The sequence below is a fragment of the Salmo salar genome, chromosome ssa11, assembly GCF_905237065.1.
Source record: "Salmo salar chromosome ssa11, Ssal_v3.1, whole genome shotgun sequence".
In the NCBI taxonomy this organism is placed as follows: Eukaryota; Metazoa; Chordata; class Actinopteri; order Salmoniformes; family Salmonidae; genus Salmo; species Salmo salar.
Window position 1 is genome coordinate 60,670,026 of NC_059452.1, and position 17,894 is coordinate 60,687,919.

Below are 17,894 nucleotides of genomic sequence, written 5' to 3' on the forward strand. Positions count from 1 at the left end.
GGGCTTTGTGATAGCCACTCCAATATCTTGACTTTGCGATTTTGCCACAACTTTGGAAGTATGCTTGGGGTCATTATCCATTTGGAAGACCCATTTGCAACCAAGCTTTAACTTCCTGACTGATGTCTTGAGATGTTGCTTCAATATATCCACATAATTTTACTCCCTCATGATGCCATCTATTTTGTGAAGTGCAACAGTCCCTCCTGCAGCAAAGCACCCCCACAACATGATGCTGCCACCCCCGTGCTTCATAGTTGGGATGGTGTTCTTCGGCTTACAAGCCTCCCCCTTTTTCCTCCAAACATAACGATGGTCATTATGGCCAAACAGTTCTATTTTTGTTTCATCAGACCAGAGGACATTTCTCCAAAAAGTACAATCTTTGTCCCCATGTGCAGTTGCAAACCGTAACCTGGCTTTTTTATGGTGGTTTTGGAGCAGTGGCTTCTTCCTTGCTGAGCGGCCTTTCAGGTTATGTCGATATAGGACTCGTTTTACTGTGGATATAGATACTTTTGTACCTGTTTCCTCCAGCATCTTCACATGGTCCTTTGCTGTTGTTCTGGGATTGATTTGCACTTTTTGCACCAAAGTACATTCATCTCTAGGAGACAGAACGCGTCTCCTTCCTGAGCGGTATGACGGCTGTGTGGTCCCATGGTGTTTATACTCGCGTGTTATTGTTTGTACAGATGAACGTGGTACCTTCAGGCATTTGGAAAATGCTCCCAAGGATGAACCAGACTTGTGGAGGTCTATAATTTTTTTTCTGAGGTCTTGGCTGATTTCTTTTGATTTTCCCATAATGTCGAGCAAAGAGGCACTGAGTTTGAAGGTAGGCCTTGAAATACATCCACAGGTACACTTCCAATTGACTCAAATGATGTCAGTTAGCCTATCAGAAGCTTCTAAACCATGACAGAATTTTCTGGAATTTTCCAAGCTGTTTAAAGGCACAGTAAACTTTGTGTATGTAAACTTCTGACCCACTGGAATTGTGATACAGTGAATTATAAGTGAAATAATCTGTCTGTAAAGAATTGTTGGAAAAATGACTTGTGTCATGCACAAAGTAGATGTCCTAACCGACTTGCCAAAACTATAGTTTGTTAACAAGAAATGTGTGGAGTGGTTGAAAAACAAGTTTTAATGACTCCAACCTAAGTGTATGTAAACTTTTGACTTCAATTGTATATAATAATTGATCAAGCCTACAAGCAATACAAGACTCTATTATTATGGTGGGAGATTATAATACGGTTTTAAATACCTCAATGGAACGTAAAGGAAATCACACAACAAGCTATCACCCTTATGAATTTAATGAAGGAAATCACAAATATCATGGATATATTGGAACTAGTGGATATATGGAGGCTTAAATATCCTGACCTAGTTTGATATACATGGCGGAGGCTTAATCAAGCTAGTTGTCTTGATTACTTTCTTATGTCATTCACACTGGCACCAAAAGTTTAAAAAGTGTTGATAGGGGACAGAATGCGGTCGGACCATCAAATAATTGGCATATACATTACTCTTACAGAATTTCCATGTGGGTGAGGATATTGGATATTTTATCAAAGCCTTTGTATGACAACTTGTTTCTACCAGGACAGAATGATTTATAACTGACTTTTTCCTACATAACATAGTACAGCAGATTCCCTTATTGTATGGGACACTTTTAAATGTGCTTTTAGAGGTCATGCATTAAAACAAATACAATTTAGGTAAAAATAATTCATATTAACAAAGGAAATAGAGGGACTAACAGTATAGATAGATATCAATAAAAACTGTATCATAGAGGCACAGAATATGTTAGAGGAAAAACAAAAAGAAATGGAGGAACTTATTCAAGAAATATCAAGTGTAATATATTTTAAAAAATAAAGCGAACTGGATGGAATATTGGGGAAAATGCATCAAATTATTTTTTCATCTTCAACATAGAAATGCTACCAAATTTGTTACAAGTTTTTTGTTGTTGCTATTAATCATGTAAAATGAACAGTTGTACAGAAAGACTCATGTGAAGGCCAAATGACAGAGGAGGAACTTGATGCAATTAAAGACTTTAAGTCTGGGACAACTCCAGGGCTGGATGACATACCAGTTGAGGTGTACCAAACATTTTTTGATGAACTCACAGGACCATTATTAGCATGTTTTAACCAGTCCTATAAAAATGGTAGATCATAAGATACTCAATAAGGTCTGATATAATTATTAATGAAACAGGGCCCAAGTGGTAAATATAAAGATCCAGTCCATTTAAAACATTTGAGGCCCCTTGTTGTTGTGATGCAAAAACTCTAGCAAAGTGAGAGAGGGAGGATAATTAAATAGAATTAAAAAGGTATTGTCGGATATTATTCATCCTAATCAGACATGGATGATACATTGGAGATAATATAAGACAAGCACTGGAAACAATAGAACACTATGAAAAATCTGGGAAACCATAGCTGACTTTGAAAATAATTTTGATAAAGTACAACTGGAATTCATATATAAATGCCTGGAATATTTCAATTTGGGAGAAACTCTTATACAATGGGTTTAAGTTATGTATAGTAACCTTAGGTGTTAAAAAGTAAATAAAGGCTAGTTCGCAGAAAGTATTCAACTGTCAAGAGGTGTAAAATAAGGTTGTCCACTATCGGCATTTATATTTATTATGGCAATCGAAATGTTAGCTATTAAAATCAGATCCAACAATAATATCAACGGGCTACAAATCAGGGCTTAAAAACACGTGTCATTGTACACTGATGATTCATGTTTTCTTTTAAATCCACAATTTAGATCCCTCCACAGCTTCATAGAGGATCTAGATAATTTTTCTAACCTCTCTGGACTACAACCAAATTATGATCAGTGTACTATATTACATATTGGATCACAAAAAAATGCTACTTTTACATTACTGTGTAGTTTACCAATAAAATGGTCTGACTGTGAAGTGGACATACTCGGTATTCATATCCCGAAATAAATAAATAATCTCACTACAATACATTGTAATAGAACGTTAGCAAAAATAGATAAGATCTTGCTACCATAGAAAAGAAAATAACTGTCTATTTGTAGAAATCTCACCCTGATTAACTCTTTAGTCATATCACAGTTTACCTATTTGCTTATGGCCTTGCCTACACCTAGCGAACAGTTTTTTTTAATTATATGAGCAAAAAATGGAAAGTTGGTTGCAATTTCAGTTTAATCCACCAGAAAAGACAGAACGAATATTACAACAAATATGATGGTTAAACTCAAATATATAAATGTATATATATATATATATATATATATATATATATATATATATATATATATATATATATATATATATATATATTTTTTTTAATTCTAAATAAAATTGTATAATCTTTGTAAATTATAAATAAATAGGACTGGTGGAGTTATGTCACACATGCAGCTAACAAAATCGAAATGTTGTCACGCCCTGACCATAGAGATCCTTATTATTCTCTATGTTTGGTTAGGTCAGGGTGTGACTCGGGTGGGGAAGTCTATGTTTTCTGTTTCTTTGTTTTTTAATCAGTGTGGTCTATCGTTGTCTCTGATTGGGAATCATACTTAGGCAGCCTGTTTTCCACCTGTGTTTGTGGGAGGTTGTTTTCTGTTTAGCATCTGTGCCTGACAGAACTGTGCGCTTTCGTTTTTTCGCCTTTTGTTATTTTGTTTGAGTGTGTTGTGAAATAAAGAATCATGAACACTTACCACGCTGCGCCTTGGTCCACTTCTCCTTCTTACGACGAGCGTTACAAATGTCTGCTCTACTCAAAATTACAAGCAACTAATTGCGGCATTAGCACAAAAGAAAGGCAAGTGGAAGGGAGAGAAAGTAAGGAACTTACCTGTCGACCCTGCATTAAATACCAAAATTGGTAAAAGAAAATTGTGATAAATAAAAAAGTATACCAGTTTCATTTAAGGACCAAAAAATTGACAGCTGTGCCATATAGATTACAAAATAGTTGGGAAGAGATTTTCGATGTACCAATTCCATGGGACATGGTTTATGAACTGATACACAAAACAATGCTGTATTCAAAATCTTTCAGTTTAAATTATTATACAAAATTCTTGTAACCAATAGAATATATATATATATGTTTTTGGTCGCAGGTTCAGGAATGGCTGAAGAATTGCAACATTTACCTGGAGCTAACTCTGCAAATAGCACTGCTGGGTGATAAGAAAAGTCATAGTCAATCGATCAATTATATAATAATGTTTATCATTAATTTACAATCTGTAGAAAATGTTTGTTAAACTTTTGTGAAGTTTTGTGAAACATCACAGCAGTGTTGAAAAATATAAGGCAAATATAAATAAAAATAGATAGATGGGAGGGGTTGAGTGGAGCTGAAGGGGGGGACTAAAAATAATAAGATAACTAATGTAATGTCACGTCCTGACCAATAAAGAGTCTATTTGTTATTGTAGTTTGGTCAGGACGTAGCAGAGGGTATTTGTTTTCATGGGTTTTGTGTATGGGTTTAGTTAAAGGGTATTTTGTGTAGAGTGTTGCTGGGGTTTATTTGGTGTAAGTGTCTAAGTAGAGGGGGTAGTTTATTTAAGTGGTTTATGGGGTGTGTGTATTGTATAGGGGTATTTGATTTATGTGTTCCGCGGTGTTGGGTATGTCTTGTGTTTGTATTTCTAGGGGGCTGGTCTAGTATTGTAATTCTGTGTTGGCCTGGTATGGTTCTCAATCAGGAACAGCTGTACATCGTTGTTGCTGATTGAGAGTCATACTTAGGTCAAGTGTTTTCACCTGTCACTTTGTGGGAGGTTGTTGCTGTGTATAGCTTTGTGCCTTACCGGCCTGTTCTTTGTCGTTGTGTTTTTTGTATACGTGTTTGTTTTGTTTTTCCTTCTTTATCCTTAATAAAAAGAAGATGAGTGTACATAGTCCCGCTGCGTTTTGGTCCACTCCTTACGACAACCGTTACATGTAAAATATACTGTGTCCGTAAAATATATATAAGTTCAGAACTTTTGTGAAACACCACAGTTGAAAAATTTATGGCAAATAAAACTAAAACTGGATGGTCTGGATGGTCTTCAGTGATATATGGGAGGGGTTGAGAGAAGGATGGGACTAAAAACAAAAAAGATAACCATTGTAAAATATACTGCGTCCGTAAAATGTATATAGTATGTATAAACTGGAAGAGAAGACTAAGCGTTGTTGTCCATTAGTTTACTCCAATTAGGGGAGGGGTGGTAGGGTTAGGGGAAAATAGTAAAGTAAAATATACAGTACCAATCAAAAGCCTGGAACACCTACTCATTCAAGAGTTTTTCTTTATTTTACTATTTTCTATTTTCATTGTAAAATAATAGTGAAGACATCACAACTTTGAAATAACACATATGGAATCATGTAGTAACCAAAAAAGTGTTAAACAAATCAAAATATATGTGGGAACTCCTTCAAGACTGTTGGAAAAGCATTCCAGGTGAAGCTGGTTGAGAGAATGCAAAGAGTGTGCAAAGCTGTCATCAATGCAAAGGGTGGCTACTTTGAAGAATCTCAAATCTCAAATATATTTTAATTTGTTTCTTTCTTTATTTTATTTTGTATTTAACCTTTGTTTAACTAAGCAAGCCAGTTAAGAACAAATTCTTATTTACAATGACGGCCTACCAAAAGGCAAAAGGCCTCCTGCGGGGACGAGGGCCTGGGATTAAAAATAAAAAATAAATACAATATAAATTGTAGATACTGTAGATGTGTTATTTCATAGTTTTGATGTCTTCATTATTATATTTATTAAAATAAAGAAAAAACATAGAATGAGTAGGTGTGTCAAAACTTTTGACTGGTACCGTATATTTACAAAAAATATATATGGGGGATTGGACATGATGAAGACAATAACATTGTTGGAAGACACAATATATCAGCAATGTTAAAGCTGATCTACCCGCTAAAGAAAAAGTAGTGGAGGTATGCTGAAAAATTAGATGGCAACATTCTTTTGTCTTCATACCTTTGAAAACGTCTTTCCTCCTTTAAGCTCCTGCAATGACAAGAAGAAGCAGATTAAATACCTGAAGCACAAACTCATGTGTGCTGCCAACACATTCAGAAGAAACACACCTTCTTTCCTTCTATAGTATATTCTACAGCATATGACATTAAGTGGCTAGGATTCATATTTCAAGTGCATTCATACACTAGGAGACTAAACACATTTTAAAGGAAGGAACCACTTGAAAAGTTTGATTGGAAATGATCATGTTAATCTTTTCATTCTGAATAATCTTACAGAATGTGGTTTTAACAGTGGGCATGCTACACTAGAAGAAAAGGTGCCTTATAAAACCAAGTAGGTGTGTGAAAAGTCTGGGAATGTCTCATTTACATCAGAGTTGGAGATAAAAAGTAAGGGAGAAGGCTTCCATTAACAAGGTATGCTTAATACCAGAGTAACTACAGATTCATGTTCTTATAACAGGTTAATAATGTAACTACGATGCACTTTTGAGACAGAGAGAGCTTGGGCAAAAAAGCTTACGCAGTAAGTAAAAGTTACATTTTAGAAAGACACTACAGCAGGGCAACATTTTCTCACTGCATAGGCTGTTTTGCACTAGGAAAATATCTCCCCAATGTTGTCTACACGACAGCATTATTTGGTACAGGTAAAACACTAGACAATTGATAGTACCATTATTTGGCAGGTTAAAGCACTACAGAATGGACAGTACCATTATTTGGCAGGGTAAATGACTAGAGCAGGGGTTGATGGGAGATGAAATTACCTTGCGTACAGAAACCCTGCAGATGCATCGGTCCAGGACTCCAGTGGTAGGATTGGCACTCATTTTACAGACGAAGGAGAACTTCTTTTTCCAACGAACACAGTTCTGCTGAACCTCCTCCCTATAGACAGACAGAGATCATCATCGCGATCATCATCATCAATCATTATCCTCATACCATTATCATCGTCAATATTATCAGTTTCTCTAGCTGTTTTGGGCATCCCTCTGGCCAATGCTTACTGTACAGTACATAATCAAGAGCCAAGCTCAAAAGTACAGCAAATTAAAACCACCTGCTCTGCTGTAGCACAGACAGAAGGGGTAACCCAGACACGTCACAGGGGCTATAAAGCTGAAGCATCCGTTTTCTCACCACCAATATTGTAGTTAAAGGAAGTCCAGTCGCGGGTAGTGGATGAGGATGAAACTAGGTGAAACTGGGCAGACATTCTGCTAATGTCTCATCGATGAAACATCTGATCTCAATACATTTTTCTGCTCCCAAAACTAGAATCTGTTACGAACACAGTGCACAAAGTTTTATAGACTTGATATTTTGCCAGTTTTAAAAAATTGCGTTGTTTAGAAGAGGTGCAAGGTCGAATTGAGTTTGTGCACACGCGCACTTCACAGAGGTGGCTTCCCTAACGGAAGCGCCAATAGGATCACTAGCTCGTGCTTGGCTTTTCCCACCTCCTTGCTTGTTCTGCCTACTAAGCTTAATTTGCTAACACTGTAAATGACACAGATTAACTATCTCGGGTTAGTTATAAATATCTTTGGCAGTAGTAAAGGGACTATTACACACATCAGATACATTACACTGCCAAAGACAGAGTTCTACTGCTTGCTTAATGCTACTACACTACCACCAATGACTAACTAGAGAATGAAACCTAAAGTCAGATTGTAAGTGTGTGTGTGTGTGTGTGTGTGTGTGTGTGTGTGTGTGTGTGTGTGTGTGCGCGTGCATGCTTGGTGCATAGGTATGAAGTTATTTTCTGCATATGATTCCTCTTTTCGATGCCAAAGCCACCACTGGTGTGTGTGGCCGAAGAGCTCTATTTTCATGTCATCCAACAAATGTAAATTCCTGGAGTTTGTTAAATGGCATTGGCACTTGGATTGGAACTGATTTGTCAATAACAGCTGGTGCACGATGTCTAATATTAAAGAAGTCTCGAGGTATTGCTCGCCTGAGGTAGTCGCACCACGCTTCGCTCCACAGGTAATATTCCACTTCGCTACATTACAACGGCTTGATTTGTTTGATCTGAGCAATTCTTCTTAGCTAGCTACATAGCCGTCTTTGTATCAAAGATAATTGTGTAGTTTAGAGTAACTGAGTAATTATCGAGGCTAGCTATCTTCGTCCTCCTAACGTAGTCAACACTGCTAGCTGCTAGCTAGCTAGTCATCACTGTTAGCTAGCCAACTTCTACCGACTAGCAGCACCGCAGAAACTATTACATTACAACGCAACGACTTGATTAGTGTGGTGTTAGTGTTAGTTAGCCAGCTACATAGTTGTCTGTGCTGTCTCTGTATCTAAGATAATTGTGTAGTTTGAGTTTGAGTATTATCGAGGTGTGCTAGCCAGCCGCGACGCGGCGCCAGACTTACTCAACACACCTAGTCATCATTAACCCACTGCCAGATAGCCATCCGTTACCGACTAGCAGCGCTGTAGTTACTAATACTTCACAACGGAACGATTTGACTAGTGCAGTGTTACCTAGCTAGCTACCTAGTTGTCTTTGTCATAGTTTGATAATTGTTAATTGAGGTTAGCTAGCCAGCTATTTCCGTCCCCCGCGACGCCACTCCTCTCCTCTTTCGACCTCACCCTCTCACCTTCCCCCCCCTACTCACAAGGCAGGCAATACGCTTGACCTCATCTTTACTAGATGCTGTTCTTCCACTAATCTCATTGCAACTCCCCTCCAAGTCTCCGACCACTACCTTGTATCCTTTTCCCTCTCGCTCTCATCCAACACTTCTCACTCTCCCCCTACTCGGATGGTATTGCGCCGTCCCAACCTTCGCTCTCTCTCTCCCGCTACTCTCTCCTCTTCCATCCTATCATCTCTTCCCTCTGCTCAAACCTTCTCCAACCTATCTCCTGATTCTGCCTCTTCAACCCTCCTCTCCTCCCTCTCTGCATCCTTTGATTTCCTCTGTCCCCTATCCTCCAGGCCGGCTCGGTCCTCCCCTCCTGCTCCGTGGCTCGACGACTCACTGCGAGCTCACAGAACAGGGCTCCGGGCAGCCGAGCGGAAATGGAGGAAAACTCGCCTCCCTGCGGACCTGGCATCCTTTCACTCCCTCCTCTCTACATTTTCCTCTTCTGTCTCTGCTGCTAAAGCCACTTTCTACCACTCTAAACTCCAAGCATCTGCCTCTAACCCTAGGAAGCTCTTTGCTACCTTCTCCTCCCTCCTGAATCCTCCTCCCCCTCCCCCCTCCTCCCTCTCTGCGGATGACTTCGTCAACCATTTTGAAAAGAAGGTTGACGACATCCGATCCTCGTTGCTAAGTCAAACGACACTGCTGGTCCTGCTCACACTGCCCTACCCTGTGCTTTGACCTCTTTCTCCCCTCTCTCTCCAGATGAAATCTCGCGTCTTGTGACGGCCGGCCGCCCAACAACCTGCCCACTTGACCCTATCCCCTCCTCTCTTCTCCAGACCATTTCCGGAGACCTTCTCCCCTACCTCACCTCGCTCATCAACGCATCCTTGACCGCTGGCTACGTCCCTTCCGTCTTCAAGAGAGCGAGAGTTGCACCCCTTCTGAAAAAACCTACACTCGATCCCTCCGATGTCAACAACTACAGGCCAGTATCCCTTCTTTCCTTTCTCTCCAAAACTCTTGAACGCGCCGTGCTTGGCCAGCTCTCTTGCTATCTCTCTCAGAATGACCTTCTTGATCCTAATCAGTCAGGTTTCAAGACTGGGCATTCAACTGAGACTGCTCTTCTCTGTGTCACGGAGGCTCTCCGCACTGCTAAAGCTAACTCTCTCTCCTCTGCTCTCATCCTTCTAGACCTATCTGCTGCCTTTGATACCGTGAACCATCAGATCCTCCTCTCCACCCTCTCCGAGCTGGGCATCTCCGGCACCGCGCACGCTTGGATTGCGTCCTACCTGACAGGTCGCTCCTACCAGGTGGCGTGGCGAGAATCTGTCTCCGCACCACGTGCTCTCACCACTGGTGTCCCCCAGGGCTCTGTTCTTGGCCCACTCCTATTCTCGCTATACACCAAGTCACTTGGCTCTGTCATATCCTCACATGGTCTCTCATATCATTGCTATGCAGATGACACACAATTAATCTTCTCCTTTCCCCCTTCTGACAACCAGGTGGCGAATCGCATCTCTGCATGTCTGGCAGACATATCAGTGTGGATGACGGATCACCACCTCAAGCTGAACCTCGGCAAGACGGAGCTGCTCTTCCTCCCGGGGAAGGACTGCCCGTTCCATGATCTCGCCATCACGGTTGACAACTCCCTTGTGTCCTCCTCCCAGAGTGCTAAGAGCCTTGGCGTGACCCTGGACAACACCCTGTCGTTCTCCACCAACATCAAGGCGGTGACCCGATCCTGTAGGTTCATGCTCTACAACATTCGCAGAGTACGACCCTGCCTCACACAGGAAGCGGCGCAGGTCCTAATCCAGGCACTTGTCATCTCCCGTCTGGATTACTGCAACTCGCTGTTGGCTGGGCTCCCCTGCCTGTGCCATTAAACCCCTACAACTCATCCAGAACGCCGCAGCCCGTCTGGTGTTCAACCTTCCCAAGTTCTCTCACGTCACCCCGCTCCTCCGCTCTCTCCACTGGCTTCCAGTCGAAGCTCGCATCCGCTACAAGACCATGGTGCTTGCCTACGGAGCTGTGAGGGGAACGACACCTCCGTACCTTCAGGCTCTGATCAGGCCCTACACCCAAACAAGGGCACTCCGTTCATCCACCTCTGGCCTGCTCGCCTCCCTACCTCTGAGGAAGCACAGTTCCCGCTCAGCCCAGTCAAAACTGTTCGCTGCTCTGGCACCCCAATGGTGGAACAAGCTCCCTCACGACGCCAGGACAGCGGAGTCAATCACCACCTTCCGGAGACACCTGAAACCCCACCTCTTCAAGGAATACCTGGGATAGGATAAAGTAATCCTTCTAACCCCCCCCTTAAAAGATTTAGATGCAGTATTGTAAAGTGGTTGTTCCACTGGATATTATAAGGTGAATGCACCAATTTGTAAGTCGCTCTGGATAAGAGCGTCTGCTAAATGACTAAAATGTAAATGTAAATGTTGATAAGCTGTAGACCACACTATCTACCAAGAGTTCTCATCTATATTATTCACAGCCATCTATTTACCACCACAGACCAATGCTGGCACTACGACTGCACTCAACCAACTCTATAAGGCTATAAGCAAACAAGAAAATGCTCAAACATAAGCGGCACTCCTAGTGGCTGGGGACTTTAATGCAGGCAAACTTAAATCAGTTTTACCAAATTTTTACCAACATGTCACATGTGCAACCAGAGGAAAAAAACTCTAGACCACCTTTACTCCACACACAGAGATGCATACAAAGCTCTCTCCCGCCCTCCATTTGGCAAATCTGACCATAATTCTATCCTCCTGATTCCTGCTTACAAGCAAAAACTAAAGCTGGAAATACCAGTGACTTTCTCAATACGGAAGTGGTCAGATGACACGGATGCTACGCTACAAGACTGTTTTGCTAGTCCACACTGGAATATGTTCCCGGGATTCATCCAATGGCATTGAGGAGTACACCACCTCAGTCATCGCCTTCATAAATAAGTGCATCGACGACGTCATCCCCACAGTGACCGTACGTACATATCCCAACAAGAAGCCATGGATTACAGGCATCAAGCTAAAGGCTAGAGCTGCCGCTTTCAAGGAGCGGGACACTAATCCGGACGCCTATAAGAAATCCTGCTATGCCCTTAGACGATCCATCAAACAAGCAAAGCGTCAATACAGGATTAAGATTGAATCCTACTACACCGGCTCTGACGCTCGTCAGATGTGGCAGGGCTTGAAAACTATTACAGACTACAAAGGGAAACCCAGACGCGAGCTGCCCAGTGACGCAAGCCTACCAGATGAGCTAAATGCCTTTTATGCTCGCTTCTAGGCAAGCAACACTGAAGAATGCACGAGAGCACCAGTTGTTACGGATGACTGTGTGATAACGCTCTCGGTAGCCGATGTGAGTAACACCTTTAAACAGGTCAACATTCACAAAGCCGCGGAGCCAGATGGATTACCAGGACGTGTATTCAAAGCATGTGCGAACCAACTTGCAAGTGTCTTCACTGACATTTTCAACCTCTCCCTGACTGAGTCTGTAATACAAACATGTTTCAAGCAGACCACCATAGTCCCTGTGCCCAAGGAAGCAGAGGTAACCTGCCTAAATGATTACCGCCCGGTAGCACTCACGTTGGTAGCCATGAAGTGCTTTGAAAGGCTGGTCATGGCTCACATCAACAGCATCCTCCCGGATACCCTAGACCCACTCCAATTTGCACACCGCCCCAACAGATCCACAGATGACGCAAACTCAATCACACTCCACACTGCCCTTTCCCACCTGGACAAAAGGAACACCTATGTGAGAATGCTGTTCATTGACTACAGCTCAGCGTTCCTCATCATAGTGCCCACGAAGCTCATCACTAAGCTAAGGACCCTGGGACTAAACACCTCCCTCTGCAACTGGATCCTGGACTGGCAGTGTGGTGCCAGGTCAACAACCTCTCCCTCAATGTGAGCAAGACAAAGGAGCTGATTGTGGACTACAGGAAAAGGCGAGCCGAACAGGCCCCCATTAACATCAACGTGGCTGTAGTGGACCGGGTTGAGAGTTTAAAGTCCCTTGGTGTCCACATCACCAACGATCTACCATGGTCCAAACACACCAAGACAGTCGTGATGAGTGCTCAACAAAACCTTTTCCCCCTCCGGAGACTTAAATATTTGGCATGGGTCCCCAGAACCTCAAAACGTTCTACAGCTGCACCATCGAGAGCATCTGATCGGTTGCATCACCGCCTAGTATGGCAACTACGCGGCATCTGACTGTAAGGCGCTACAGAGGGTAGTGCGTATGGCCCAGTACATCACTGGGGCCAGCTTCCTGCAATCCAGAACCAATATAATAGGCGGTGTCAGAGGAAAGCCCATAAAATTGTCAGAGACTCCAGTAACCCAAGTCATAAATTGTTTTCTCTGCTACCGTAATGCAAGCGGTACCGGAGCGCCAAGTCTAGGACCAAAAGGCTCCTTAACAGCTTCTACCCCCAAGCCATAAGACTGCTGAACAATTAATCAAATGGCCACCGGACTATTACATTGACCCCCCCCCCCCCCAATTTGTTTTGTACACTGCTGCTACTCGCTGCTTATTATATATGCATTTTGTCACTTCACCCCTACCTACATGTACAAATGACCTCTGACCTGTACCCCCGCACACTGACTTGGTACCGGTGCCCCCTGTATATAGCCTCGTTATTGTGTTACTTTTTATTATTTTTTACTTTAGTTTAACTCTTCTTGAACTGCACTGTTGGTTAAGGGCTTATAAGTAAGCATTTCACGATAAGGTCTAAACTTGTTATATTCGGCGCATGTGACAAATAAAGTTTGATTTGATTTTGATTTGATGCTATTGTCAGGTGACATGAAATTAGAACTCTTTGGCCACGTACACCAGTGGTGGGTTTGGCAATGAAAAGAGGCATCATATGCTGAAGAAAAAAACATACCTACTATAAAATGTGGTGGTGGATCTTTGATGTTATGGAGCTATTTTGCTTCCACTGGTCCTGTGGCTCTTGTTAACGTCAATGGATTCATGAACTTTATCCAGTAGGACGTTTTAGCCCAAAACCTGGTTGCCTCTGCCAGGAGGCTGAAACTTGGCCGCAATTGGATCTTCCAGCAAGACATAAACCCGAAGCAGGTGACCTCATGGCGCCATGACAACCATGGAACACACAGTAGTCATGAAAGACAGTAGTGAACAAAAGGAGGAGAAGAAGACTATTGATACTACACAACCAAACTTGACAATGGGATGTCCATACAAAGGCCATACTTTCTTTTTGCTCACAGGCTACACTTTAAAAAAAATCAGGAAATGTAAACTTTCACTACTCCACCTATGTCAGCAGAGTGCTACAAGTTCCCTGTTCATTTACGTGAGATTTTTTAGTCAGAGAATCTTTCCCCTTTTGTTTTGTCTAGACTACAGGCAACGTGTCATCAATGTCTCTCTCTGTCTCGGTCTCACTGTCTTCCTCTCTTTCTCTTTCTTTTTCACTTCCTCCTTGAGCTATACATGCCTTATAGTTTAACTCAGGAAAGGAAGAGTGTAGGGGTTATAAGCTAACACACAACACTAGAAAGAGAGATAGCAGAATTACTGAGCCAAAATGTATTTTCAGAATCTTGAGGTAAATTCAGGTATTACAACTTTTTCAGGCCATGGAAACAATTCTAGCCAGCGAGGGCACATCCTAAGAGCGGTTCTCAACCAGGGGTACTAGGACACCTGGGGGTACTTGGCCTATCCACAAAGGGTACTTGAGAAGAATCATGCGATCATAGACTTACTGGTAAAATGCATGAGGGGATTTTACCCCTCATGCACCACCAAATGTACTTGGTGGAACAGAAACCGGTTGACAACTACTGCTCTAAGTAAGAGGAAGAGACCAGAGGACGATATTGGTAAGTAGCCCAGTTAGTTCCAGGGCCCCTGTGCTCCTGTCTAAAACTATATAATGTGTAATTTCCTTTGTGAGATGGACAATAAAGTAATATTCTATTCTATGTCTCTGTATTGCCAAAGCACTGCTGTGACAGTGACTACTGTAGAGCCACGAAAGAAAACCTGTGAAGGATAAGACTATTGCTCGGGAAGCTCCGACTCTGAGTCCGATGGCGCCTCATTGAAGAGACAGAGGGTCCAGTTAGGAGAGTGCCCCGTCGCAATCGAAGTCAACCAATCTCAACTGAACTTTAAGTGCTGTTGTTGAGTGTTATGTGTTGATGTTGATGTATTTGTTTTTCTGTGCGTCCGAGTACAACCAACTATGGTCCACATACAGTACCAGTCAAAAGTTTGGACACACCAACTCATTCAAGGGTTTTTCTTTATTTTTACTATGTTCTACATTGTAGAATAATAGTGAAGACATCAAAACTATGAAATTACACATATGGAATCATGTAGTAACCAATTTGTTTTAAACAAATCAAAATATATTCTTCTAAGTAGCCACCCTTTGCCTTGATGATAGCTTTGTACACGCTTGGCATTCTCTCAACCAGCTTCATGAAGTAGTCACCTGGAATGCATATCAATTAACAGGTGTGCCCTGTTAAAAGTACATTTGTGGAATTTCTTTCCTTCTCAATGCGCTTGAGCCAATCAGTTGTGTTGTGACAAGGTAGGGGTCGTATAAAGAAGATAGCCCTATTTGGTAAAAGACAAAGTCCATATTATGACAAGAACAGCTCAAATAAGCAAAGAGAAATGACAGTCCATCATTACTTTAAGACATGAAGGTCAGTCAATCTGAAAAATGTCAAGAACTTTGAAAGTTTCTTCAAGTGCAGTCGCAAAAACCATCAAGCGCTATGATGAAACTGGTTCTCATGAGGACCGCCACAGGAATGGAAAAACCCAGAGTTACCTCTGCTGCAGAGGATAAGTTCATTATAGTTACCAGCCTCAGAAATTGCATCCCAAATAAATGCTTCACAGAGTTCAAGTAACAGACACATCTCAACATCAACTGTTCAGAGGAGACTGCGTGAATCAGGCCTTCATGGTCGAATTGCTGCAAAGAAACCACTGTCCTTTGGTCTGATAAGTCAAAATGTGTGATTTATGGTTCCAACCGCCGTGTCTTTGTGAGACGCAGAGTAGGTGAACAGATAATCTCCGCATGTGTGGTTCCCACGGTGATGCATGGAGGTGTGATTGTATGGGGAGCTTTGCTGGTGACACTGTCTGTGATTTATTTAGAATTCAAGGCACACTCAACAAGCATGGCTACCACAGCATTCTGCAGCGAAATGCCATCACATCTGGTTTGCGCTTAATGGGACTATAATTTGTTTTTCAACAGGACAATGACCCAAAACACACCTCCAGGCTATGTAAGGGCTATTTGACCAAGAAAGAGAGTGATGGTGCTGCATCAGATGACCCTCCACAATCACCCTACGGTTTGGGATGAGTTGGACCACAGAGTGAATGAAAAGCAGCCAACAATTGCTCAGCATATGTGGGAACTCCTTCAAGACTGTTGGGAAAGCATTTCAAGTGAAGCTGGTTGAGAGAATGCCAAGAGTGTGCAAAGCTGTCATCAAGGCAAAGGGTGACTACTTTGAAGAATCTCAAATCTAAATATATTTTGATTTGTTAAACACTTTTTGGTTACTACATGATTCCATATGTTATTTCATAGTTTTGATGTCTTCACTATTATTCTACAATGTAGAAAATAGTAAAAATAAAGAAAACCCCTTGAATCAGTAGGTGTGTCCAAACTTTTGACTGGTACTGTATATTGAATTTATTTGTATTAATTAGGCTAATTGAAATAAACAAATTGTATTTCCAAAAACCTACTTTGTCCTTGTGTTCCTTATAACTTGAGATAGGATTTGATAATTGCTAAATGAAAATGTATGTGACCTAAGGCAAGATAAAAAAATATTAACCCCTGAAAAACTTTGGAGTCTACAGATTTACGGTGTGTGACATGAGTAAGTATTGCATTCTTACATAATATTAATCTTTATTCAACATTTGACAAAGATAACTGAGTTACAACACACAGAAATAACAAAATACAAACGATTATGAAAAGGTAAGAAATTCCAGGCTAGCAGTAAGGAAAGAGGGAGTCTGCACAGATCAGACACAATATCGCACACACGCGCATACACACACACTGCACAGATCTGCTGATGTGGCCTTGATCGTGCGATCCACACATGGACGAACACACACACACACACACACACACACACACACACACACACACACACACACACACACACACACACACACACTGCACAGATCTGCTGATGTGGCTTTGACCATGCGATCCACACATGGACGAACAAACACACACACACACACACACACACACACACACACACACACACACACACACACACACACACACACACACACACACACACACACACACACACACACACACACGCGCACAGATCTGCTGATGTGGCCTTGACCGTGCGATCCACACATGGACGAACAAACACACACACACACACACACACACACACACACACACACACACACACACACACACACACACACACACACACACACACACACACACACACTTTACCGTTGGCTAGAAAGATCCACTGCACAACACAATGTACAGTAACTATCTATTTTAGAGTTTAATTGTACATATAGAAACAACGCTTCATGTGCTGTAGAACACATACACACAACCAAAAACACACACAGACACGTTTGCACCCCAAATACAGATGGAACACATCTGTCTCCAATCTGGGCTGCATAAATGGAAAAGCCCCTGACAGATTCCAGGGAACATCTGGATACCCACATGAAAAAATACTACAGTTTACTATAGAATACTACAGTAATTACTAAAGAATTCTATAGTAAATTGTAGTACTGTATACCGTAGAATACTATACTACCCACTGTAGTATCCCTCAATCATGTGTAGTACTTACTATATAACGTTGTAGCATACTGTAGAATACTATAGTTAATACTACAGTAACGTCCGCAAAAACACTACAGTCCGCAAAAACACTACTCCACTTTTTTAACTACAGTAAAAACTGCAGTATTGGCTGTACTACAGACACCTGTCGTAGTCGTGGGAAAGACTCATTGTTATCTTTTCGTAAAACAACTGGTTGCAGTAAAGAGCCAATCTGGACACTAAGGAGATCCTGAGGGAAATCGACGAGTACCAACAGCTTTACGCTATGGAGGAACAACATACT

General features: G+C 41.8%; 1 protein-coding gene across 5 annotated transcripts in view; it reads right to left on the reverse strand.

Annotated features, from left to right (window-relative positions):
• LOC106562839 (protein FAM102A) overlaps positions 1-17,894 on the reverse strand; it is an 82,627-nt gene that overhangs the window by 22,718 nt on the left and 42,015 nt on the right. For all 5 annotated transcript variants that reach the window (XM_014127881.2, XM_014127880.2, XM_045689817.1 and 2 more), the window contains 2 exons: positions 6,811-6,931; positions 6,036-6,065 (listed from right to left, as the gene is read on the reverse strand). In XM_014127881.2, coding sequence (XP_013983356.2) covers positions 6,036-6,065; positions 6,811-6,931 — 151 coding nt within the window. The remainder of the gene's footprint in view (positions 1-6,035; positions 6,066-6,810; positions 6,932-17,894) is intronic.